We start from the raw sequence: 27,436 nt of genomic DNA on the forward strand, positions 1-27,436 counted from the left end.
AGACCAAAAGAAGCCTGAACGTTTTGGCCTGGGTTGGGATAATAGCACGCAAGTGGAGAGGTAAGAGGAGCAGTTTGGAGAGATGTTACTAAGAGGGCCATTGCTCCAGAGGAGAGGAGGAAAGCAGGGCAAGAGGCTGGGAGACCTATTTGGGAGAGTAATGAGGTTCATATAGACTCAGGTGGAAGCACTCTGAAAGCCTGATTAAACAAAGACGTCAGGGCTTCGAAGGAAACTGTGAGGACAGATCTACCGGCTCTGAGCTGAAGTATATTTGGTTTCCTCAGCAAGAAGGAACGGCAAAGGACAGATGACTCAGAAGGAAGTTTTCTGAATTGGCAGGTAAAGAAAAGATAATAATGGGGCAGTTCTAGAAGTGGGAGTGTGTTTTACTGTCAGAAATTCTAAGGCCTTTGTCCATCAGATAACAAGTTCAAAAGTCTCCTGTAAGATGAATAATAGAATCTTGGGACCAAAGGACCTTGGAGATCATCAGAGCCAGCCTCGCCACTTCACAGGGGAGGCACTGGAATCCCAGAGAGGGTCAGGGTCTTGCCTAAGATCACCAGGAAGCCGGGGCTCTGACCTCTGTCTGTTCTGGTAGAGTCAGCACAGTGTAATGGTTAATAGCACAGCCTGCTGGGTTTACTGCCCTCACTACGTGTGTATCTTTGGGGAAGTTACTTGTGCTCTGTGTACCTCAGTTCCCTCATCTATAAAATGAGGATTATGATAGTCTACTTTATCATAGGTTGTTGGGTAGATAATAAGAGTTGATATCCATAAAACATTTAGAACAATGCATAGCATGTAGTCTGTGTTCTATGATAGTAATTATAATTGTTACACTGTACTGTTTTACTCAAGTGATAAAAAGCCATCTTAGTGAACAAGACTGTGATAATACCTTGCCTATTTAAGGATACAGATTTGGAGAAAATGCAGATTTATCAAGGTATTCTATTTTTGATAACAACTCCAAAGGGATAGATTTCAGGTGAATTCCAAAGCTGTGTGTTCTCATGTGCGGTTTTGTTAAAGTGCAGATTCCTGGGCCTCATTCCAGGCCATCTGAAACAGAATCTCTTGGAGGCAGGGACAGGAACTCCGTATTTTCCAAATGTGGACCAGGTTGATTCTGTTGAATGTTAAAGTGTGACACCTACTGCCCCTTGCTGGGGAAGTGGAATAACCTCCTATGGTCAGGATCCAAGGCCTTCCCTCTCCATGAGAGATAGGTACTATTCTCTTTTCACTGTGACAGCTATGGAAATTGAGCCTCAGGGAGGCTGAAAAACTTGCCTAAAGTGACTGACTTTGTAAATAACAGACTAGAGACTCTGAGGCCAGATCCTTAAGACCCCAGAGTTGTCATCTTCCCATTTATCATGTGATCTTGAGGAAGTAAAGTACCACTAGGCTTCAGTTTTCTTATCTATAAAATGGGGTAATACTGGTATCTACATCATAGATGTTGTGAAAAATGAATGCACTCCAGGCATGTTGCAGAGTACATTGCCCATAGAAGCAATCAAATATTAACTGTTATTTCTGCTATAGATGTTGGCATTGTTATTTTTACTCCAACTTCCCAAATATTTCCTTCAATAAGCATTTGCTTGACACCCCCTTGGTACCAGATACTCTGCTAGATTGTGAAGCCACAAAAGCCAGAAACTGAGATAAATGAACTTCCTCTCTCAAAGAACCAACCACTCAGTAGAAACTGTAAATAAGAGACTATACTGTAAGAAAAGATGTGATCCTGATCAGAAAGAAACTATGAAGTGCTGTAATGATTTAGCAAAAACAAAACTTATCTACCAGGCTCTCTTAGAAAATATGTCATTCTGGGTGGGTGAGTTTTTTAGATAAACCCTTTAAAGAGAATTTTCTTTTTCTTTTTATATTGGAATATAGATATTTTCTGAAAATAAGACATACTTACTTTGCTGTCCTTCTAAACCAAGAATAGTGTGTGCCAGGAAAACTGTTCATGACTCAAGGGTACCATTGGAAACTTTATTCATTGGGTTGTATCATCACACCAAAGTCCTCAGGGGCTTCTGGGGTGTACCTGTCTCTTTGTTCCTGTTCTTGGTTTTAAATTTTTTCTCTTTTATTGTTACAAAATATCCAATTCCTTCCTTACAGAGGTTATTGTGATCTATCAGAAAGAATAAAACTTCAGAGTTAATCCAACGTGTATTTGTATACTAACCATGCTAGTCTGCATCAACTAAGGCCATTCATTCATTCATCAAATGTTTATAAATGCCCTATTATTGTCAGCAATTTTTATTTATAGGGATACAAAGATATATTCATTTAAGTTTTTGTTCTTGAGAGGCTATAATGTGGAAGTTTCTTAATCATTTACAACTATAAGTTCCTCACATCTCTCAAGTAGAGCTAAGGCAATAGCCAACATTGAAATGTCAGGAATTTGGGGGTGTGGTAGGAGAGGGGTACAAAATACCTATATTAGTATGGTAATGGCTTTTTTCTTAAAAGCAAAAATCTTCTTCAGATTTCTTTCAGTTCATGAAAACAGACACTAAAGTAATTCTTTAGTGAGAGTGAAGTGACATAACAAGAACTTTCGGAAAGCAGGGGATACTCTTTGCTTTATGCCAGTTCGACTTACTAAAGGTTTCATGGGAATGAGGTACTTTCAGAAAGCAGGGGAAACCTGTATTTCCAGGTGCAGTTCTAGGTCCTGGGATGCAGCAGTGCACAAGGCAATCTGCTCCCACTGGCTTTGCATTCTGATGGAGGACTGACAGTAGTCCAATAAATACAAAATACAATTGCAGTTAAGTGATCTAAAAAATATATAGAAGAAGTGTGTAGAGAATGAAGCATTTTCTTGGATTCATTTATTTGTTTAAGTTCAATCTCGTACATTCCTCAATCCTAAGAAAATTCCTCTGATTTCCATTTCCCCATAGTCCTTCCAGAACTCTGTGCTCATATGTCTGAGCCATGGATGCTACATGAACTTCCCATCTGGACTTCACGTTAGTGCAAAACCGTAACATATCCAAAACCTGATGTCATGGTTATTGCATCTATTCAAATATCTCCTAAATTCTAATTTGGGGGCAGTTTATAGGTAAATGCCTGTTTGTAAGCATGCCTGTGTCTATATTTGCATGCTATAATGTTAAAAATGATTTTTTTTTTTTTTTTCGGTACGCGGGCCTCTCACTGTTGTGGCCTCTCCCTTTGCGGAGCACAGGCTCCGGACGCGCAGGCTCAGCGGCCATGGCTCACGGTCCCAGCTGCTCCGCAGCATGTGGGATCCTCCTGGACCAGGGCACAAACCCGTGTCCCCTGCATCGGCAGACGGACTCTCAACCACTGCACCACCAGGAAAACCCTAAAAATGATATTATAAGTAAGGTGGACTCAAGTTTCCCTTATCATGATCTTCTACCAGATGCCAGATTTCAGGTTGAATTGATCAGAGTATTAAGTGATAAATTTATTATAGGAGAGTGATGTATGACAATAACATTTTTTAAAGTTCATGGATTTAGAGAGACAGCTCAGCTGGTGAAAAATTTTAAATGTACACTTTCTTTCTGTGGAGCATTGCAGTGGGATCCAGGAAGGCTGGGGCTTAGCACTAAAGCCCTATGGACTTCCTGTGGGACTATCAATAAAATCCCCGTGAGTCCTCATTTATAAAATATACATGCTGAGAAGTAAAGTCCTTTCCTATTCTGATGTTGTTGTTGTAAGAACCAGGAAATTAAAAATATCATTCTTGACTTCCACTTCCTCACTTGTTAGTTGGGGCAATACCATTTCAACATGAGTAAATTACAATAGAATTGACTAAGGACAAAAATACTTAAAGCACGCCAAATTGAGAAAATGAACTCAAACAAAAAATTGTAGCTCTATGAATCCATTTGGGCTGCTATAACAAAATACTACTAACTGGGTGGCTTATCAACAACAGAAATTTATTTCTCACAGTTCTGGAAGCTGGGAAGTCCAAGATCAAGGCACCAGCAGATTTAGTGTCTGATGAGGTCTCACTTCCTAGATCATAGATGGCTGTCCTGCCTCTGAAAATTAACATGGTGAAAGGGGCAGGAGAAGTCTCTGGAGCCCCTTTTATAAGAATACTAATCCCATTCATGATGACTCTACCATCATTACCTAATCACCTCTCAATAACCCCACCTCCAAATACAATCACATTGGGGATTAAGTTTCAGTATATGAATTTTGGGATGGACACAGACATTCAGTCTATTGCAGTAGCCCTTCTGAGCTGAGTTTTGTACTGGGTGCTGGCAAATGTAAATAATAAAGCTTGGGGGAATATAGTGGAGTATAAGAGGTTGCCATTTGAAAAGGCTCCTGGCTGAAAACTAACATGTAGGATACAGCTGGATGAATGATTTGCAGAAAGGGTTCAGCCCAAAGGAATAAAGGAGATGAGGGACAAGGTCTGATTAGGTTTTGTTCGGGGCACAAAGATGAGAGACTATAAATTCTGAGTTAGGGAAACGTAACCTGATGAAAATGCTGTTTGTCTAGACAGATGATCATACATAGGTTAGGAGAGAATTCTGGCAAAAGATATGAAGGCAGGAAGAAGGTTCAGTAGGAATTGGAAGTGTGAGAGAAGGGGGTTATAAGTCAGAGAAATCTTACCTTTAAGGCAGCAAATGCTTAGAACAAAGAGTGGGGCACAAAATATGAATCTTAGAGGATATGGTACTTAAGAGAGGAAAAACTCACCTCAGAATTAAAACCTGGTGATCGACACTAGATATACAGACTTTGATGAGAGAATTTGGGGCCTGGGGTGCTCAGTAAAGAATTATAAGAAAAACGAGCTGTGGGCAATCAGGTCTTCAGACAGGTAGCGATGAGAAGAGAAAAGTCTTCTGAAGATGAAAGGGTGGTTAATTAAGTATGGTAGAAAGGAGAAGAAATGAATGTTGAAAAATACAAAAGACAGTTTCTTAAGAATTAAGTTTATCAGTTCGGTAATATGATATAAAAAGGAATTCCTTGGTTATGTTACTTTGTTGTTCAAATTGTGACAAATCAAAAATGTTAAGGCATAAGATATGCTCTAAATGCAATTTACCCATTGAATTTTTTTTGTTAGGTTTTTTTCCTTTTTTTCTTAATTGATCTACAATATTGTGTTTCAGGTGTACTGCAAAATGATTCAGATATATATAGTATATTCTTTTTCAGAGTCTTTTCGCCTATAGAATAATACAAGATATTGAGTAGAGTTCTCTGTGCTATACAGGAGGTTCTTGTTGGTTATCTGTTTTATATTTAGTAGTGTGTATATGTTAATACCAAGTTCCTAAATTAACCCTCTCCCCACTTTCTCCTTACTCATTTAAATTTTGTTTGCCAAAAGTGAAGCTGGGATATAGGTTTGACTTTGGGGTGAATACAGAAGGAAGAGACCAATCATTTTTCAACATGAAGTTGAAAAGAAAAGATTTCCATTCAACAAAAAAAAGTTTTTAATGGGCCTGATTTAGATCATATGAGTGACTTCCTGAAGGTGGATTCATCTCAAGTATTTGAATAAATTTACTCCTCCAGGGCTCTTGGGCTCTGCTGGGTACAATAAAGAGGCAGTTTACTAAAAGACATCTAGGTGCTCTTCTGCATCCTTAAAATTAAGCATGACAATTAATAATGATAATAATAGCAGAGTAAACTGAAAATATGGGAATGTTTCTGAACAAAAAAATATAAAAGAAATTGTGTGATTTAGAATGCTATTGAGGCCAACCACAAGACTTGCTCTGGAAAAGATCCAGAGAGGTTGGTAATACAAACTTAAGACATAATTTGATGGGTTGATAGATTGGATGGATGGATGGAAGTAAGGTTGGAAGAAAGAATGACAAGCCATGTTCAGAGGCTTTTTTAAATTAATTTTTATTGGAGTATAGTTGATTTACAATGTTGTGTTAGTTTCTGCTGTACAGCAAAGTGAATCAGTTATACATAGATATATATCCACTCTTTTTTAGATTCTTTTGCCATATAGGTCATTACAGAGTATTGAGTAGAGTTTCCTGTGCTATACAGTAGGTTCTTATTAGTTATCTATTTTATATATAGTAGTGTGTATATGTCAATCCCGATCCCCAATTTATCCCTCCTCCCCCTTTCCCCATGTTCAGAGTTTTTAACAACATTTATTTGAGAACTGGGGACATTCCCAGAGTATCTGAGTACTCTAGTCCCGATGGTGGGTAACAGAGACCTCAGCTGTCTTTTCTTAAACTACATTTGTCAGCTACTCCTGGCAAGATGGAAAATCTGCAGAAAGGCCAGATGTTCTATAATATCACTCACGGATTAGTACTAATTTTCCCACACCATTTCTTGCTTATTTTGAGTGCCAAGGATAATGATTGTGATGAAACAGAATTCGTAGGCTATTTTGTTCTCTTATAGAAAATAAAAATTTTAACTGAAAAAAACTTTCATATTGTGAATGAAAATTAGAAGTCATATATGTAATTTATTTTAAAATGAGCTTTGAAGTTATACAATCCTAAATTTAAATTCCAGCTCTATCACTAGCTGAGTGACCTTGAACAACTTCCTTATCCTCTCTGAGCCTAAAGATGGTCATATGTAAACTGGAAAAGCAGGGCCTATGAAGTGAAATCCTGGCACAACCAATGGTAGTTCTTTCCTGCCAATCTCCAAGCAAGTAGAGCACAAGACAAAATGAATGTCCTATTCTGGCTTTCCTGTCCTTAGGAAGGCTGTAGTCTAGTGGGAAATTAGGAGTTGGAGCACAAAAGGTAAAAATTAGACAAACATTGAAAGTGTTTTATCTCCAACACTAAACTATGAAAAACTTTCAAAAAAGTAATGTCTCATTCATTCCCTACATAATAGATACTCAATATATATATTGTTGAATCATTTGCACATAAACCTTTACTTGAGATACAGTATTAAAGAAGGGCAGCAACAAATTTTTACAGAAAATTTTATGATTTTGTAAAAATCTGAGCAATTTCACTACATTATTTTTTTTAGTGTATTTCAGGAACAGAGATAATGGTAAAATAATTAGGAAGTGATCAGTTTTGTGTATTTATTATCTTTGTTTTTCTAAATTATTTAAATTTAATATTTTATAATAAATTATAATAATAATTGTGTTTAACAACTAGCTAGGAAAATTCCAGAAGATTTAGCAGTCTGCTTTCATTAGCCAATACTCCAGCACAACAGTGGATCCTAGGGTAAGTTCTTCAGGTCTAGACCTCAGTTTCCTTATGAAATAAGGGAGCAAGACTAGACAGACTCTAAGATTACAGCCAACATTGACATACTATGAGGTCCTCGAAGATTTAAACTCATGTGTGACCCCATCTTCCCAACTGTGAGAGCAGTTGGTGAGGCGGCCCCTCCAGGTCTGTTCTCATGGAGATTTCTGGTGCCAGATTCCCTCTCTAGCAGAACTCAACTGACACCCAGTCAAGGGGACCTTTGAATCAGGAAATCTAGGAACAGCCCGTGTTCTTCTCATCTGCATCACTACTAACTGCTGTTTTATTTCATTAAGTAAATTAGGGGATGTTTGTCTAGAATCAGGTATATTTTCTAGTTTTATAACTTTAAGTTTGGATGATCTAAAGGGAACTAAGGAGGCTTTAAATATTCAGAAAAATTAATGGGAACTGCTGCAAGAAGCTGAGTTGGGTAATTCTTGATGAGAATTAACATCTGATACATAAATTTATTCTTACTGGAATGTGAATAAAGACTGATGTTGAGTATAATATAGCAGAACGAACTGGTTTCTTTTCAGATTTCAGCTTTTCCATATATTATATAAATACATATAATATATGTATTTATTATATATATGTGTATTTTCATATATATATGAAAAACTGTGCTGGATGATCTTTGAGATCTATTCATTCTAAAATCCATCTATAACACTGAGGTTGTTTTGAACTTTGAAATTTTAGAGATTTGGAGACTTTTCAGGAGAGCTGAAAGAACCTAAATGTTAGACTCCAGTGATGACTTTTAGGTAAGGACAGGAAAAGTGAGAGGGAATACAGGCTGTTATCAGATACCCCTTGGTGTTTTCAGGTCATTTCTACAGAGTAGGATTTCTTTTCTTTTCTTTTCTTTTCTTTTCTTTCTTTCCTTCCCCTTCCTTCCTTCCTTCCTTCTTTCCTTCCTTCCTTCCTTCCTTCCTTCCTTCCTTCCTTCCTTCCCTCTCTCTCTTCCTTCCTTCCCTCCTTCCTCTTTCTTCTCTCTCTCTCTCTCTCTCTCTCTCTCTTCCTTCCTTCCTTCCTTCCTCCCTTCCTCTTTCTTTTCCAGGAAAAACAAGGTGAAAAGAAAAAAAAAGCCTTAAGGCTTGCTGTCTTTGGGTGTGACTTTTTTTGTTTTAACATCTTTATTGGAGTATAATTGCTTTACAATGGTGTGTTAGTTTCTGCTGTATAACAAAGTGAATCAACTATACATATACATACATCCCCATATCCCCTCCCTCCTGTGTCTCCCTACCACCCTCCCTTCCCTATTCCACCCCTCTAGGTGGTCACAAAGCACCGAGCTGATCTCCCTGTGCTATGTGGCTGGTTTAATAAAACCACTTGAACAGAGTGATTGGTCTATGAGTGAATTGATACTGAGATTCACCCAAAGGCAAAATGTTGGAAGATAGGTAGGACTTAACCTCATTCTTTCTGCCTATGACACCAACTGATTACTTTCCTTCCTTTCTCTCAAAAATGTTTTACATATTTATTCAGAAATGGAAATCAGTAATGGGTTTGCAAAGAAGAGACCTTGAAGATCCTCAAGCCTAGACCACTGATTTTTTTTTTTTAACAGAACCCTTTCTTCAAATGAAATCTTGCTCAGAGCCCTAATACACCTAAGACAGGCAAAAGACAAACTTCATGGTGTTAAGGAGAGAGGAGATCTACCAGTATGGCCATTTCTTTACATCTGGTGAATACACTGAGGCACCTAGGGTTTCATGAAACACAATATTATCAACACCAATCTATCCCACAGCCCACCCCCATATTTTGTTGTAAAGCCCTCTTGATGCCTGAGGCCCTGGGGGAGGAAGTTGCCCAGTTTAATGTAGCAAGCCTGAGACAAAGGTGATCTAGGAGAAACTGAGAGGTGATGGGGGCATTGTTTTGGTCCAAGGACACAGATACAGGATGAAAGGTTTGAACTGGATTGAAATGAGGGATAATTCTGGTTTCATACAATTACTTCTGTGTGACACTTTTGCAACTTTAGCAGACTTTTCAAATACACTATTTAATTAGCTCAATTCAGTAAGTATTGCCTGGATACAAATTATATAGTATTTGACCTAATAGAACCAATGTATTGATTGTATAAATGTGAAAATGTATAATACATTTTCTATAAGTAAACCTTCCAAGTAAGGCTTTCAACCACCCTGTGAAGGAAGCATAGTTGAAACAAGTAAGGTACAAAAACGTTAAATAACTTGGGAATGGCCTCATAGAATGCCAATGATACCCTGAGATTTGAATCCAAGTCTGTCTCACTCCAAAACCCATGTTCCTTCCACTCTAACCTCAAGGAACTATCAAACTTCAAGAAATGCAAAGATGGGAGATTTAGGCTTAGCCCTGAATTACTTAAAATCCTCTATAGCAATTGTTACACAAGCAAAAAGCTAGCATTGACAAGATCCAACAAGAGACCAAGAAAATTTAAAGAAAAAAGATTATATTTCAAATAAGCAGCCAGGAAATATGTTGTGGGCAGGAGAGCACTGAGGATTGGGTAGGCATTTGAAAGGCAGTGGAGCAGAGATGATGATCCTTATGTCACATTCAAGGAAACTGAAGCTCACAGAGCTGAGGGGCATTTCCAAGGTGTTGAAGCTGGTTAGTGGTGACATCAGAGATACAGGGAAGGTCTTTTAGAAGTCAAAGAGAAACTAGAGGGAAAATATGAAACAAAGGAATAGCAGAGTAAGCACAAAAAGAAACCAGAACTTCCATGTAGAAATAGTGAAAGAAGTAGAAATACTAAGTGACTATGGAGCCAACAGTATTTTTCTCTCTTTTGCTTTAGAGGAAAGTGACAGTGTCTAACTTCCATCTAAGATCCTTCTTTCTTCTTGAATCAGCCCCATACTGTCTGTTACTTAAAATCTAGGTTATGTTAACTGTCAGTCTCTTAGAAACTACACCTATGTTTCTGCCAACTTTAAGAAAAAATTCTCCCTTTTTGTATTGAATGTCACATACAGAACATCACTATTACTGAGAATCTACTTCATGTTGCTGAGTTCACCTTCTAGTGCCCACCTGGCTGTCAGGCTACCAGTCATAGTGTTAAGATCTTTGGATATTAGGGACATGCTTATGGTTCTGTGTACTTGACAATCCATATGACAGTTTGTTTACTTTTTGGAGTTTGAATAATTCATATATTTGTTCACCTCCATTTTTGTCACTGGTTAGGAATTGTTTTTACTTTTATTCTCCCCACTTCCTTCTCCTATTTTATTTGAAGAAAAATTTTAATGTAAATCAAGCATATTCAAAAGTGCCATCTATGGGAGAAATCTTCTTAACTGTCAGTCAGCATTAGATCTATTAAATTTTATTTCCTTTCTACTCACTAGTTGGGAGTGTATAAACCAAGTCCGGGTTCCAACTCCAAAAAAGAAACAAAGAAAATTAATTTACCCTTTCAATTTAAAGATATTGGATTTTCAGATGCTCTTCTAATTATAGACAGATTTTCTAGATGTGCCCATCAGGGACATCATAATCTCTGATAGCCCACTCTTGTTTTCCAACTCCACAAGGTTAACTTTCTCATTCCTCATTGCACCTGCTCTGCAAAGGTCGTTGTATTCACTCTCATGGATTTATTTTCACCCTATGATGAAGATTTCTGTTTCTAAACTTCTAGCCCATTTCTCTCCCCAGAGTTTAAAGTTTATTTAACTGTCTGCTTCACTTTTTGTATATCCCATTGGTCCTTCAAACTTAACATGCTAAGATGGATCTTCCAACTGTGTTTACTGATTTAGTTAGTGGAATCATCAACCACTCAGTCCAAGAAAGCTGGAAACTTGAAGTCATCCTTGACTCTACTCTTCCTTCTTCTGTCAGTAACATAAACAATATCTGACAACCTTTTCACTAATAATTAAAATTTTCTCCATCTTTTCCATTCCCACTTCTATCATCCTATTGTCTTACCTGGACTTGTGCAACAACCTCCTAAATAACTTTGCCCATAAACCAATAAACTATAAATCCTTCCTCTATACAACTTCTGGATTTATCAATATAAGACATATTCTGTTTCAATCTAATGCTTCAAATCCTTTAATACTGTAAGGATGGATACACTAGCCTACGTATGTGATAAAAAATTATATACAAATAAATACACACACGCATAGACACACACATAGTAAAGTACAGTAAAACTGGGAATTTCTGAAAAAGATCAGTAGATTATATCAATGTTAATATTCTGATTCTGATATTATATGATAGTTTTGCAAGATGTTACTTCCCATTGGGGAAAACTGGATAACTGGGACATGGATAATCTCTATTGTTACAACTGCATGTAAATCTACAATTATTTCAAAATAGAAAGTTCATTTAAAATATCTTACAAAAAATTCTTCAATATTCACTAAGAGTATTGAAATATTTAAGCTTTTTAAAAAACATATCACATAAGTTTCTACTTCCCTCTCCAGCTTTATCTCCTGGCATTCTCTGCCCCAAATTTTTACACTGTGCTAACAGTGCCATAGACTGATCACTCTGCACCATTAGTCCTTATCTGGCCTGACTGATTTCTTCTCATTATTTAGGGCTCTTTCCTTGATCCATCTGATGAGATGATATATTTCATCATTGTGTTTTTATAATATTATGCACACTTTTAATACATTTATTAGATATTTGTTTTCCTGCTTTACCTTCTCTACCAGGACCTTCTAGAGGGTGACATAATCTTATTCACTTTTTATCTCCAGTGCCCATTATCTTCCTGGCAAATAATAGATGTTCTCTATATATCTGACTTTAGTAAATGAATGTGCATCTCCATATAGCTTAAAAATCATCAACAATAAAGCCAATGCTATTATCTTCTATTATGTAACTAGACCAGATCATTCATTTGCAAATTTAAGGTGATTGACTATCCTAGTACACTATTTATTTAACTCTCTATAATACTAACAGTAATGATTAAGAGATTAGCTAATTTCATCCTGGAGTAAAATTAGTCTACTGATAATCACAATGAATCACATACTAAGATGAGATATGCAGATAAAATGCAGATTTGGAGAAGGCATCACCTGAGAAAGCTGATGTTTTCCTTCACATGTATAGGGAGCAAGGTTAATTTTTTATTTTAAGTAAAGGCAAACTTGAGGACCCTACAACAAAATGAAACAAACAAATACCTTTCATTTGCAATCTATTCAGGTGTTCGCTTATCCCTTGGTCTGACGTGGAATTCTATACTCCGGTTAAAAACCACCCACACACACATTAAGATATGTAACAGGTGATTAAAAGAAAAATCTGGATCTAGAGGTTTGAGTTTATTGTCCCTGGGCCTGATGCAAAGATGGTAGTTATGAGGGGGGTGATTATGCTGAGGGTGAAAATTTTTTTATCTTGTTTTTTGTTATTATTCACACTTTAACATTAATATTGTTAATAGTGATAACAACACCATTATCTATACAACCCTTTTACAGTTTACAAACTAAGTTTATATACATTATATCTCTTCTGTATCTGAGGGTGAAATTTAAGTTTTCTGAACTCATTTTCATTTTCTGATTTTACTTTTTACCTGCTGGAGGCTGAATGGGCAGATAATCAGCTGAGACATTTATGAAACGGATTTAATAATAGGTCAGACTCGCTGTCAGACTTAATGAGGGAATGTTTATTTTCTTTTAGAAATCGGCAGAACATAGATGGATAGTGGAGGTGCAGAGTGTAGCAACATTATTATTTAAGAATGAAGAGCTTTGATAGAAGACTTGATTGCCTGATTTTATGGCAAAATGGGATCCTTGTCACTGCCTAAAGAAACACCAGTTGTGTAACTAGTAAAATTTGCTGTGTATCCCTGCATGATTTTGAAGATTCACTTGATTTTTTTGATTGACTATGCTTTAATTTTAATATCCAGTATCATAAGTACAGAAACTATAATCCTAGTTTCATTTTTGTCCTTTTAAGGTTCGTAGAAACCCCAGCCCATTTCTCTTGGAAAGAAAGTTATTACAGATCCACTATGTCCCAGAGCACACAGACAAACGAATTCCTCAGTCCAGAGGTTTTCCAGCACATCTGGGATTTTCTGGAACAGTAAGTATCAGATAAGCAAAAAACTGTTGAACTATTATAAACAGGTAATTGCGGATGGTCAATGTATTGCTTACTAGGGCATGTTTCTAGAATCAATAAAAATCAGTTAATGTTGTTGGGAAAAAATTATTCTCTGCAATAGTATCTCTGTGTTCAAAATTGAGTGGAGATTTATTCAGTTTCCAGCACCAAAAGATCGTTATTGTTCTAAGGTGGTATAATTTTGGAGGATCAGAAGCCTCTCCTACCTAACCCAAAATAACTTCCCCAATGACTCTCTGATACTCAAATTTGTTCTTTGGCTTAAAGACTCTCATTTACTGTTATGTTGCAAATACCCTCTGAGAAAGTAAAACACTAAATTTTGTTGGTCTGTATGCCTTGCTAGGAAAAGATCTCCTTCTTAAGATCAGGTTTGGATATGTGAGTAAATTAAGGGAAAGATGAAACAATATCAGATCATTGGGGACCCAAAAGGTGAGGGTATATCCCTGATACTTTCCTTCTGTTCTGTGTTCCACCTATAGCAGTTCTTTGATGAGGGCAAGGATCATGACTCCCATTTTACAAATAGGGCTTGATTTGGAATGCCAGAGATTTCACATCTGGTAATTGGTTGAGCCAGGATTCAATCCTAGGGTTTTTTACTCCAATCAACAAGCCTTGCCAACTTTAAAACAAATAGAGCTCGTTGTCACTGACTGAATGAGTGTGTTTTAGTCCCTTTCCACACTTAACACACTTTTGTTTTCCTTTATGGTAGGCCCATCTGTTCAGTTCAGCCCATTGACTTGAACTTTGTGGATGAACCATCAGAAAATGGTGCAACAAACAAGATCGAGATTAGCATGGACTGTATTCGCATGCAGGACTCAGACCTCAGTGACCCCATGTGGGTGAGTGGCATGGGCTTCCCCTTTAAATCTGTGGGCCATGCTATCCACATCTCTGTTATAACCTGTCTCATGGCACATGAAAAGGCAGGTGGTGCTGAATGGGCAAGGCCATTGGAAAGCTAGTCAATGTGGTTAGCAGAAGAATAATTAGGATCTGTGGGATATGGGTCTGCCTCAACTTTTCATGATGCATACGTTCCCACTGGTATGGGGAAGGGGGTTGGAGATAATTCCTTGCATTCTTTATCTAAATTGCTCCTCGTGCCTATCCCAACTTAGAGCAGATGGTGCCAGCCCAATGTTTTACAGCTGGTGGAGACAGTCAGAACCAAAGCCAAGATCTGAATTGTATACAAAGTACTTTCCACTATGGAAAACTGCCTCTCTCATAGAATTATCCTTCTTTAACGACGGAGGATGAGGTAAATTCTCCGCAAACACACAGATTCAAGTAATGGAGTAAGAGGAAAGCAGCTAACTAATAAATAAAATAGGCTCTTTCTTTGGCTTTACCACTGAGTCCTTCATGACCTTAGACCTCAGTTTTTCCTCTATAAAGTGGCAAAATCTTACATGCACACACCTCCCAGGCAGCTAAGGAGTGTATGGGTTAAGGATAGTAAAACATTTTTCTGAGGCGTTTAGATGAAAGTTCTTTTTTTTTTTTTTTTTTTTCTTTGCGGTACGCGGGCCTCTCACTGTTGTGGCCCCTCCCGTTGCGGAGCACAGGCTCCTGACGCGCAGGCTCAGCCGGCCGTGGCTCACGGGCCCAGCCGCTCCGCGGCCTGCGGCATGTGGAATCTTCCCGGACCAGGGCACGAACCTGTGTCTCCTGCATCGGCAGGTGGACTCTCAACCACTGCGCCACCAGGGAAGCCCTAGGTGAAATTTCTTGTGTTTGTGCAGTCCGTCATGCTAACTGGTGGGTTTTCTTTTCTTTTTTTAAAATAATTCTTTCACCACACAAGCCATACTGCGTTTTCTATAAAAAACAAATTAAAATTTGTAGAAAAATGGAAACGAAAGGAGCTAGAAAGAGGGTGGGGTGTCATAGAGTGTCTGATGTGATTAAAGAGAGCACTTTATAAAGTGCCATGACTTTCTTTTTTGGGGGGACGGGGTGGTCACCAAATTACTTTATTTGAAAGATGGTACAGATGAAAGATGTTTTGCTGTGCCTTGCCTCTCTGGTCTGATGTAAGATTTTCCTGGAATTCTCACTATATACTCTTTAATTTAGATTGTACTTTTTAATACTGGGAGAAGGGGAAGTGGGGGAAGAGGACAGGAAACAACCGAAAATAGAAAATTGTAACTTTTCAAATACACTACTATTTTGTCACCAAATTGATAAGTGAAAAATAGATTTTCTTCATTGGCCTTTCTTCATTGGCCCCTTCCATCTTTTTTTTTTTTTTTTTTTTTTTGCGCGCTACGCGGGCCTCTCACTGTTGCGGCTTCTCCCATTGCGGAGCAGAGGCTCCCGACGCGCAGGCCCAGTGGCCATGGCTCACGGGCCTAGCCACTCCGCGGTATGTGGGATCTTCCCAGATCGGCGTACGAACCCATATCCCCTGCATTGGTAGGCGGATTCTCAACTACTGCGCCACCAGGGAATCCCAGCCCCTTTTGTCTTAATATGGATACTAGTCTCAATTATCCTTGAGTTAGTAGAAGGAAACTGACAGATAAATCCAAGGGGCAGGTAATGCAAGGCCTTGGAATGTGTGATAATTAAATATAAATATTTATAAATATATAAATTCTGATTTGACAGTGACTTAGAAATTAAGATATCCCCAATTCATTTAATAATATCACCTCTTAAGCTAACAGATTTGCCTAGGCTGGTGCTACCTATCTTTTTATATTCTCTCCAGGCAGGGATTTTCTGTTTCTCATAAAAGCAAACCAAGTTATTTAGTTTAAAATGCAGAATCAAGCCTTTTCATTTACAGTTCTTATTATTATCTTTTCACATACTGGAACTTGTGGTTTCTTAATGTTCCATGTTGTTTCTTCTTTGTTTTATTAGACATTTTCTCCTTGAGAACAACTCATTTTTTTTCTCCTGTCTAGCCAATCCCTATCCATCCCTCAACACCAAGCTTACCTTACCTTCTCTAGAAAAAGATTCCATATCACTGTTCCCTACCAGTCTAAATTAGAGACTATTCTTCTGAAGAAACCTAGGTATATTTTTAATCATATTACTTATGACACAATATTATAGTTGTTTCTTTCTCTCTCTCTAAAGGGGACAGGAACCATATTTTGTCATGCCCAGTATTTGTAACCATGTTTGGCCCATAGTAGGACCTCAGGAATTTTTTAAAATTAATTAATTAATTTATTTATTTTGGCTGCACTGGGTCTTCGTTGCAGCTTACGGGCTCTTCGTTGTGGCTCTCGGGCTCAGTATTTGCGGCGCGCGGGCTTAGTGGTGGTATGTGGGATCTTAGTTCCCTGACCAGAGATTGAACCCGGACCCCCTGTATTGGGAGCGCAGAGTCTTAACCACTGGACCACCAGGGTAGTTCAGGAATTTGAAGTCATAAGAAATGAGACTTGGGAGTTATCTAAAAAGTCAAAATGTTCTCTTTAAAACAGTCCTATTCAAAAGAATTTTTTTTTCAACAGTGGAAATGTCCTGTATTCCTATTGTTCAACACAATAGCCACTAGCCACGTGGCTCCTTTGGACATCTGAAATGTGGCTAGTGCAAATGAGGGACTTAACTGTAACTTTAGTTAATTTAAATTTAAATTGTTTCATGTGGCTAGTTGGTAGTGTATTGGGTATCACAGCTCTAGAATATCACCAATCAGGGGACCATTCTGCTTCAACATTCACAGCAGCAAAACTTCCTGTCCTGTCCTCCTCGTGTATTCCTTCCCTTTTGATTATAGTGGGTCAGTATAAAAAGTGTTACGCTTTTTCTTTACCTCCATTGTTTCCCCAATTCTGCTTGAAAGTACCCTGATTTGCCATTTGAGTTCTAAAACTTCAGTCATTTAAAGTTCATTTTGGTGCTTTTACAAAATAGCTAAAGGAATCTTTGGAGAAAACTTAGTGGAGTAACTGAGAAAGTGTCAGCTAAGTTATACAATGATCTTAGAAGAGGGTAAGAATGAAGGAGAAAAAGCCAAGAAAATTCATAGATATAATTGCTCTTGTGATAAGTATCTTGTTTAGCTAAGAATGCACTGCCTTGTGGTTTTTTAGGTTATTATTAATTAAGAAATATTTAAGACGATTACTCATAGGTATTCAAAATTTTTTCCTGAGCATCAGCTATGAATTTTTACACTTGATGTTGATTCTTTTGCAATTGATTTTTACTTATGCTCATAAGAGCAGTGGCCTGATTGAAACTGAGAGTATTCAATTTGAAATTGATCTAAATTTTCCTCTTGGATGTCTGAATTACAAATTTTCGAAGCTATGCCTTTCATAGGCTTCAACATCAGATGATGATTAACACGTCTGATATTTTATTTAATCTTTCCTGGAACTTTGTGAGGTAGCAATTATTATCCTTGTTTTTATAAATTAATAAATTTTAAAAGGGGGTTAAAAAACTTTCCTAGGATGACAAGTGTAGTCAGCAGCAGTGTCAGTATTTTGCCCACCTTACTGGGCACAATCTTTTCTCAGTCGTTCTCTAAGGTATTGTATTTGAGAGGAACTTGACCTCTATTTCTTCTTGAGGACCTCTTTTTCTATGAAATTGAGGTTAATCTGTTTGGGTAAACCTCCACTCCTCCGTCATGAGATAGTCATACCTTAGAGAGTCACCCCACCTTTCCATCCTCTGGAGAGGCATAGGACACCACTGCTAACTAGGAATGATGGCACAGTGTTCTACCATCACTTACTAGCAGCTTGGAACTTGAAATTGTATGTCAGATTGAGGGTAACAAGAAATCAGGAAATAAGAACAGGATAGAAATATTTGCAAGGAGCAAGGGATTGAAGGGATTCAGGAAAATCTGGAAAACAAAATGAAATGGGGTTTTGCCAGTAGGGGAAACAAAATACGTCACTTGGGAACAACTGCATTGAGAGGAGTGTACAAGTGGAGTGAGACTGAACTTAAAAAATAAACCTGCCTGTCTGTGGCTGGTCTGTTTTCATCGCTATTGAACTGAGACACTGCTGTTAAAGTATAGTTCTTTATGAATCCTGGGTTCTCCCTTGTCTTAGGACCATTCCAACATCCTCATAGATGTCCATGTGAGGAGGCCACATGGGTGAGACTAGATAACAATGATAGTCCTCAGCAACAGGAATGGCAAAATAGTGGACTAGCTCAGGGTGTAATAACTGGTGTTCTGGTTTGGAAAATAAGAACTAGGAATCTCTGAGATTCCTAGTCCTTCTAAACTGAGATCTGCTGCAACTGGTATGAGGCTCTTTTCTTCCATTACTTGGTAGCATATTTTCACTTTTCTGTGTACAGGTTAATAGCTAAATAGTTCCAAATCTCTGCACATAAATTACCTTCCTCTTGCATATAATAAAAAAAATTTGGGATCCCTGCCAAGCATTCTTTCACTGTGCAAGAAATATGAATCTGTGGACTTGAAATGACTTGTCAGATTATTAAGGACAAAAATCTTAAAATTGAGAATGTCATCCCATTTTTATTGATTTTTGAAACAACCTTCACCTTAAGAACTAGTCATGAAGTGGAGTCCTAATGTTTTGCTCTGATTATGAACAAAGGGAATATGAATTGCAAAGAATGTGTGTGCCTCCATCATTAGGATGATTTTAGTGTCACTGAAGAATAAACTACATTGGATTAGCAAATGAAGGTGAACAAGATTTCTCAAAAAATGTTATAATTTAGGCTATGTTTCCAAGATCCTTACTGTTTCTTGATTCTGTTGTCTAATGTATTACTTTATATCTCAGCTTTGCCTTATTTATAAGCTGTCTAAGCATGCCTGTCATGTCCTTAAGAGGCGGATGATGATATTAACACTTAAATGTTTTCCTGGAATGATGGATGGAAACTATATAACACTTACTTTTGTATTTCTTTATTCTTTATACTTTGAAGGAAGCCCTATTTAGTTGAATTGGGTTTTTCCCTAGGGATTTTAGTGGTAGTTATCTAAAACCATCCATTTTTGTAAATTATTATTGTAGCATCCAGTTATAAATAAAGGGTCTTCAGCTGTACATACCAAAAAACAGTGTTTTTGTATTTGGAAAGACTTAGGTCACAGCATCTAGCATAATACCCTGTATCTTCTATGACCCAAGATTATATAAGATTTCAAGTAGACCATATAGACGAGATCTAGCCACAGGCATTTCTTTAGAATTTACTTTCCTGTATGCTATGTTCTTTGTGATACAGATGAACAAATCATGGTCTCTAGCCTTGAGAAGACCATAATATAGCAGAAAGTCAAGTGTGTATAAAATTACTTTGGAAAAGTACTCAAGTGTATGTATTATTTTAAGGCACATAAAAAAGAAATGGTTTATTGTGCCTGAGTAAAACTGGCAATATGTTACAGAGAAGGTGCTTTTCATTTACGCTTTGAAATATGAGTCAAATTGACCAAAAAGAGGAAAGCAAAGAGTAGGTCATGTTTAGGTAACCATTATGAAAGTAATTTATTTAAAAAACTATAACGTGAAGCTCACAAGTTTTAAAAGATAAGACTGAAAATTTGGGGTAAGGGGAAATTTATATAGAAAAGAAAGACAGAATATAAATTTAAAAAATTATAACACATGACAAAGGTTTAATTGCCCAAATAAACTAAACACTTAAAAACTGGGAACTCCCTGGCAATCCAGTGGTTAGGACTCCATGTTTCCACTGCAGGGGGTGTGGGTTCAGTCCCTTGTCAGGGAACTAAGATCCTGCAAGCTGCTCAGCCCAGCCAAAAAATAAATAAATAAAATAAAATAATAAGAGAAAGATGAATCTCCCCCTTTGGCAAAGAGTATAGGTAATTCACAGATGTTTAACATATATAAAATGTTCAACTTCTCTAATAATAAAAAATTATGAATTGAAACAATAAGATTATTTATCATCTATTTGATCAGCAAAGATTTAAATTATTGATAATATCCAGTACTGGTGAGAGTGTTGGGAAACAGTCAATCTTTTTACTTCTGGTAGGAGTATAAATTGGTATATTTGGTGGGCAGTTTGCCCATTCTCATTTATTTAATGTTAAATGTACTTACCCTTTGGTCCATAAGTGCCCTTCTTAGAAATTTTTTCCACAAAACAAAAATATATTAATAAGTATAGGTACGAACATATACACACACACAAACATATACAGAAATGAAGGCTTCATTGCAGCATTGTTTATAATATCCAAAATGATATGACCAGATAGAATTCTATAGACTTTAAAGTTTTGGGGGACTTCTCTGTTGGTCCAGTGGTTAAGACTCCGCACTTCCACTGCTGGGGTCTTGGGTTCGATCCCTGGTCAGAGAACTAATATCCCACATGCTGTGCAGCATGGCCAAAAAAAAGTTTCTGGACTGTGATAGAGCGGAAACTACAGTTTAAAGCAAATGAAGGTTAAGCCCACCATTGAGAGATGGTATTAGTAATTATGATGTGTAGTCTTTTTCATCTCAGCAATCCTATTGTTCATGAACTTCAGTGTGATTTCTGTATTTGTGCTTTATGTGAGGCATCCTTTATATTCTGATAAAGATTACTTAGAATTGATATTATTTCTTGTTAAATGTTTGGTAGACTTGGCTAGTGAAACCATCTGGGCCTGAATATTTCTTTCTGGGGAGTTCTTTAGTTATAAATTTAGTGACTTTAATAGTTACAGGACTATTGAGATGATCTATTCAATCTTGGGTAAGTTTCCATAAATTGTGGGTTTTGGGGAACTGGTTAAATTTATCAAAGTTTTTGAATTTATGTATGTTGAATTGTTTGGTGTAGTCCCTTATTACCCTTTTAATGTCTGTGGGATCTGTAATATCCTCCTGTTTCATTTCTAATATTGGTAACTTGTGTCCTCTGTTTCTCTGTCAGTCTTGTTAGAGATTTATCAGTTGCATCGATCTTTCAAAGAACCAGTTCAGCTTTTGAATTTTACAGTTATTTTGTATTGTCTTTCGGTTTTTATCTTCATAATTTCTGGTCCTATTTTATTTCCTTCCTTCTGCTTCTTTGGGTTTATTTTGCTCTTATTTTTTAAGTTGTTTCAATTGAGTGTTTATGTTACTGAGTTGAGATCTTTCTTCTCTTCTAATGTTAGTATTTATATTTATAAAATTTCCATTAAACACTGCTTTAGCTGCATCCCATAAATTTTAATATGTTACATTTTCACTTTTGTTCACTTTAAAATATTTTCTAATTTCTCTTAAGATTTTTTCTTTGACCTATGTGTATTTACAAGCATGTTGCTTAGTATCCAAGTGCTTAGATATTTTATTATCTCTCCATTACTGACTTCTACTTTAATTTCATTATGATTAGAAAACATAATTTCAAATTTCTAAAATTTGTTATGCTTTGTTTCATGAGTCAAAATATCGTTTATTTTGGTGAATGTTCCATGGGCACTTGAGAAAACTGTGTATTCTGTTTCTGCTGGGTGCAATGTTCTGTAAATGTCGATTATATCCAGTTGGTTTGTGATGTTATGCAGTTCTTCTATATTCTTGCTTATTTTCTGTCTACTAATTCTATTGATTACTAGCACTCAATTACTTCTCTCTATTGAGAGAAGAGTGTTGAAGTCTTCAGCTCTACTTATGGATTTGTCTCTCCTTTCAAATCTGTCAGCTATTGCTTCATGTTTTTGAAAGTTTTGTTTTTAGGTGTATCATATTTAAGTTTGTTACATCTTCTTTCTATCATTGTATAATATTTGTCTTTATTCTTGGTGGTGTGCTTTCCTCTGAAGTCTACTTTGTGTTTATTTATATTAATATAGCCATTTTAACTTTCTTTTGATTAATGTTTGCATGGTAAATATTTTTCTCTGTCCTTTTACTTTTAACCTGTATTTATCATTATATTTGAACTGAGTTTTTTCTAAACAGTAAATAGTTGTTTCATTTTTTATCCATTCTGACAATCCCTTTCAATTGGTTTATTTACATCATTTACATTTAATGTAATTATTGATATGGATTTTTTTGACCTAACACTTATTTTTTAACTTATTTTGTCCTTTGTTCTTCTGTTTCCCTTTTTTTGCTGCCATTTAGATTATTTGACCTATTTTTAGTAATTGATTTTAATTGTTCTCTTTTGGTTCTGGCTATATCTCTTTTAATAGTTTTTAGTGATTGCTCTAGAGACTGAAATATTCATAATTTTTCACAATCTATTGAGAATTAATATTTTACCACTTCAAACGGAATGCAGAAAACTTACCACAATATTGATATTATAACCCTTCCCATGATGTTGTAGTTGTCATATATATTACATCTATGTACATTGAATGCTACCTCAGACAGTGGTAAAATTTTTACTTTCAACTGTCAAAAGCATTTTAAAGAACTCAAGAGAATAGTCTGTTTTATTGAGCATGATATTTATCATTGATATTGTTCTTCCTTTGTAACAGAGTTACAGTTCTGACTGGATATTATCAGAAAAAAATAGGGAATTCCACGTACCCTTTTGTTCATCAGAATGAATTTTTTTCAAAGAAAAAGAGATGCTTGTATTTTCTAAGCAGGACCATAAACCATGTCAAAGCTTTAATTTGCTGAATTTTTATTGATCAAAAGGTTATAAGCATTCCCTTCATGCCTCCCTCATTCTTTCCTCTCTCCCTGTCTCTACACACACACACACACACACACACACACACACACACGTGCATGCACACACATGCACATACATGCACACACGTGCACACACGCACACACATTGACTCACATATAACTCAATTTGAACACCTATAGATATTTTCTAACATTATAGAATTATGTATATATATGTATCTATATGGCACATACTCTGTGAAAAAAGTGTTTTTAAGTCACTCCAGTCAAGTTGCAAGGGACTGGGTAACAGCAGTGCTACCTGAGTCACACAAACATTCTAAATCTTCCTTCCTGCATGTCTTCTCTGGCTCAAAAAGTGGAAAGGCTATGTCATACAAGTAGCAATAATTTTTTATGTGTCTTGGTCTCTTAGGCACCAGAAACGCACGATGTTACCCAACTCTAAGTCTGACACTGATATCAAGAGCTCACATCAAGCTCTCCATTTTCCTTCTATTCACTTCCTACTTTGTTCTCCTTTAGGCTTCCAGAGCCACCCTCTCCACCACTACTGTCCTCCTTTTGTTACTTCTATACATTCCCTTGCTCCTTTCCAAGTTTCTGGCTTCTTCCCATCTCCACCTCCCCCTTTTCTGGTCTTCCAGAAAACCACTAGAGTTTAGTGCAGGCAGATTTGATTACAACTTTTTTTTTTTCACTTTGATGACTGACTACCTGCTATTTAATATAGGGCTTTACAATTTATTACTTACTTTAGAATTACAGCATGAGATTTTTAGTCAGACATGCTAGAGTTGGAATTCTGTCTTTACCAATTTTAGCTGTGTGAACCTGATAATCTCTGAGTCTCTCCTTCCTCTTTTGTATGGATGGACATAATATCTATCATCAACCTTGAGAACTGTGATTTTCTTTTTCATTACCTGATTTGTTTTCTTTCAAAGTTCCTGGCATATAAATATACAGTCAATTAAAAATTATTATCTTTGTTATTACTTGTCAATGCTGATTTTCATAACAACTCTTGTGAGATAGGTGAATACACATTACATTTTATAATAAAATACAAATTAAAAGATTGCTCTGATTATTAAAGCAATGCACACTCATTAAAAAGAATTTTAGAAATATCAAAAGTGTATAGAATTCCTACCTAATTATAATAATTATGAAAATTTTAGGTTTTTTCCAGTTGTTTTCCTAGAAGAAATAGATTTTATACGACATATTTGGATCATGTCGTATATAAATTTTGTAACCTGCTTCTTTTTCTTTGCATTCTATGGTGAACATTTTTCTCTTATTCACTAATCTTCAGAACAACATTAATCACTGTATTATATATCACTACATAGGTATGTAATGATTTATTTGTTTTTCTACTCATAGATTTTTTTTTTTTTTTTGGTGTATAATTGCTCTACAGTGTTGTGTTAGCCTCCGCTGCACAACAAAGGGAACCAGCCACATACATTCCCTGCCTTTTGGACGCCCTGCCCAATCCCACCCATCTAGGTCATCACAGAGTACTGAGCTAAGCTCCCCGTGCTGTACAGCAGGTTCCCACTAGCTATCTATTTTATACATAATAGTGTATTTATGTCAAACCTAAAGAAGAATATGTACATACAAAACCCTATTGTGCTAGCTACTTAGAAGTATAATTATTAAGTAAAATGTATGAACACCAGTGTTATGCATACATATTATCAAATTTCTTTTCATGAGTTTTTATTTTTTTCCAATTTACACTCACACCAACTGTGCAAAAGTGTCTATAAAGTGGAAATCAATTTTGGTTATACAATCTCTTCGCTAAATAATGCAAATATGTCTACATGTCTAAAGGAGTTTCCAGTCATTTGCAAATGAAGATGAAATAATCCCTCTTGATACATTTTTAAGTGCAAAAGGGATGGTAGTTTTGCCTGGAGATGAGTAAGACATCTTAGAGAATAGAGCATCTATTGTGGGGTGTGTAGACCTAATTAGAATACAAAACATGTGAGGAAAGAGATGGTTAAAGAGGGATATACAAAGTATATTTCCAAACTTTACCTTAGGGTTAGCGCAGAACATGGGACTGGGCGTATTTTCTCCTTTGCCATCCAGCACTTCTTAACCCTTGCTTTTAGTATCCCTAGCATTCTTACCCCTTGGCTAGTACCGTTAAAACAATCATCAACCATAATTTGTGCCATATAAGCTCTTATGTATTAGTTCTATTGACACAAATGAAACAAACAAGAACATATATTCTGTAGAGCAAAAGCTCTCTAATTTTTGGAAGATGGGTTTGCAGTTACTTATGTTGCTTATGAGGTGGCTCAGAATCCACTCCATTTAGATTAAGTTCAGGTGTCACCAGAAGAGCAGACTGTTTTTCTGTTCTCTTCTTTGTACAGTGTAACCAATCGGAAGGCACCACTTTGTTCAAGAGTGCCAAGCCAGGGACTTTACCTTAAACCCAAGTATGCATTTCAAACCTTGAACAAACAGTCTGCTTAATAAAATAAGGGAAAGGGTTTTCTTTTTCTCTCTTCTCTAGAAATTCACAAACATCACTTGACAGGTGACAACTCCTCCCTTACAAAAGGGGCTGTTTGCTTTTTGCTTTGGTGTTTGGGTAAACTGCAGCACGCACTGGCAGAGAATTTATTGCCTAGGGGAAGGTGTTTGCAGTCACTGTGTTTAATCTGAAAAGAAACCCTTTTCCTGCTATCCCCTCCCTTGGTTTTGGAGGAGGGAGAGTTGGAAATGATAGCCGGGGGGAAAATAGTTCCCCTAACACCTGTCTTTGGTGTAACCTCAGCAATGTTACTTAAGACACTGTGCTCAGTGTGTATGCATTCAGAATGACAAAGTTGAAGAGGGCAGATAAACAAAAAGGGATTTCAGCAGAAACACTGGAGCTGATTCTGACCTTGCATCCTCTTAAAAACCAATCAGGTTGAAATCCTAGCATGCTGGCTTAAAGAGAATCTGATTTGTTTGAAATAATACTCATACTATTAGTCATCTGTCCTTCCTTTGGTCACCTGTTTATTTAATATAGTTTTAATCTATAAAACATGAAACAATCTAAAATATTAGACTGAGGAACTATAGACATGATCTAGTCCTAGTCCAGCCTTCCTTTAATAGATAGGAAAACTAAGATCCAAGTTGATTACTGCTGGCTCCTCCAACATTTCCAGTAAAGTTTGTGGGAGAGAGTCAGGGCTGACTCAGTTTTCTGGTTTTCCTAAACCTGCCTCTATCTACTATTAGAGATACGTGAAGAGCTCAAACTCTGGAGGTAGATGGCTGCCTGCATTTGAATCCAGTTCTGTCATTCACTATTTGGATGATCTTGGTATGTTTCTGATTCTGGTATGTTTCTGAGCCTCGATTTCCCCACCTGCAAAATGAAGGTGATGCTGTTGGTGACATACCATAGAAAAGCTGTTTAGAGAATTGAGAGAAGACATGTACAGCAGTCAGCACAATACATTGCATGTGGTCAGTTTTCAATGGTGATGGTTGTTGCTGTTACTGTTTAGAACGTGATAACCTGGAAAGCAGAAATTATTCATCTTAAGTAGAGCAATTCGTGATGCAGGAAAAAAATGAAATTTGCTTAGATTTGTATGTTTGTATTTCCCTAAGAAGAATGTAATATTTGAAGATATGCTAGCATGCTGTCTAGCCCATCCTTTCCCATTTGAAACTAGATAGAGTTGAGTTTTCTTCAAGTTAAAGTAAAATTTTGAAGCATATTTCTTTTAAAAACTGCTCATAGAATTCAAAGAAAACATTTTCACTTTAATTATTAAATATTATTATTTTTTCAGTTATTTGGCTGTCATTCAGCAATCTTAAAATAGTAAAATATTACCTTTTCCAGTCTACTACTTAAGAGCACACACTTTGGGTATACCTGGGTTTAAATCTTAGTGTGATAATGAAGTCGGAGCTGCAGGGATTCCTAGACATGTTAATTCAGTGGTTCTCAGTGTGGTCTCTGGGCCAGCAGCATCAACATTACTTAAGAACTTGTTAAGAAATGCAAATTCTTGGGTTCCACTCCAGATGTGATAAATCAGAAACTGGGAGAGAGAGGGCAACAATCTTTCAATAAGCCTCCAGTTGATTCTGCTATTTGAGAAACACTGGTGTAATCCATTGTTTTAACATACATATTTTAATAGGTGGGGAAACTTAGGCTCTGAGTGGAGAGTGACTTGCCCAAGGGGACACAGCCATAATGACAGAGAACAAACTTCTAGGTCAGTCTCTACTTTAAAATAGATATTTCTAGCTGTGATTCTTCTTAAAACATGTGGAAAGCTCTGCTGGGTTATGTCATTTCAAAAATAAAAA

The 27,436-nt window shown here is 36.6% G+C and overlaps 1 protein-coding gene across 19 annotated transcripts in view; it reads left to right on the plus strand.

Annotated features, from left to right (window-relative positions):
- The window catches only part of TP63 (tumor protein p63), a 235,575-nt gene that overhangs the window by 79,676 nt on the left and 128,463 nt on the right, over positions 1–27,436 (plus strand). For 17 of the 19 annotated variants that reach the window (XM_028492229.2, XM_028492233.2, XM_028492250.2 and 14 more), the window contains 2 exons: positions 13,290–13,418; positions 14,182–14,314. In XM_028492229.2, the coding sequence (XP_028348030.1) occupies positions 13,290–13,418; positions 14,182–14,314 (262 nt within the window). Of the gene's footprint in view, positions 1–2,961; positions 3,116–3,307; positions 3,401–13,289; positions 13,419–14,181; positions 14,315–27,436 lie in introns of those variants that run through there. The other 2 variants (XM_028492244.2, XM_028492269.2) reach the window with 2 other exon arrangements.

The sequence above is a fragment of the Physeter macrocephalus genome, chromosome 1 (assembly GCF_002837175.3).
Source record: "Physeter macrocephalus isolate SW-GA chromosome 1, ASM283717v5, whole genome shotgun sequence".
NCBI lineage: Eukaryota > Metazoa > Chordata > Mammalia > Artiodactyla > Physeteridae > Physeter > Physeter macrocephalus.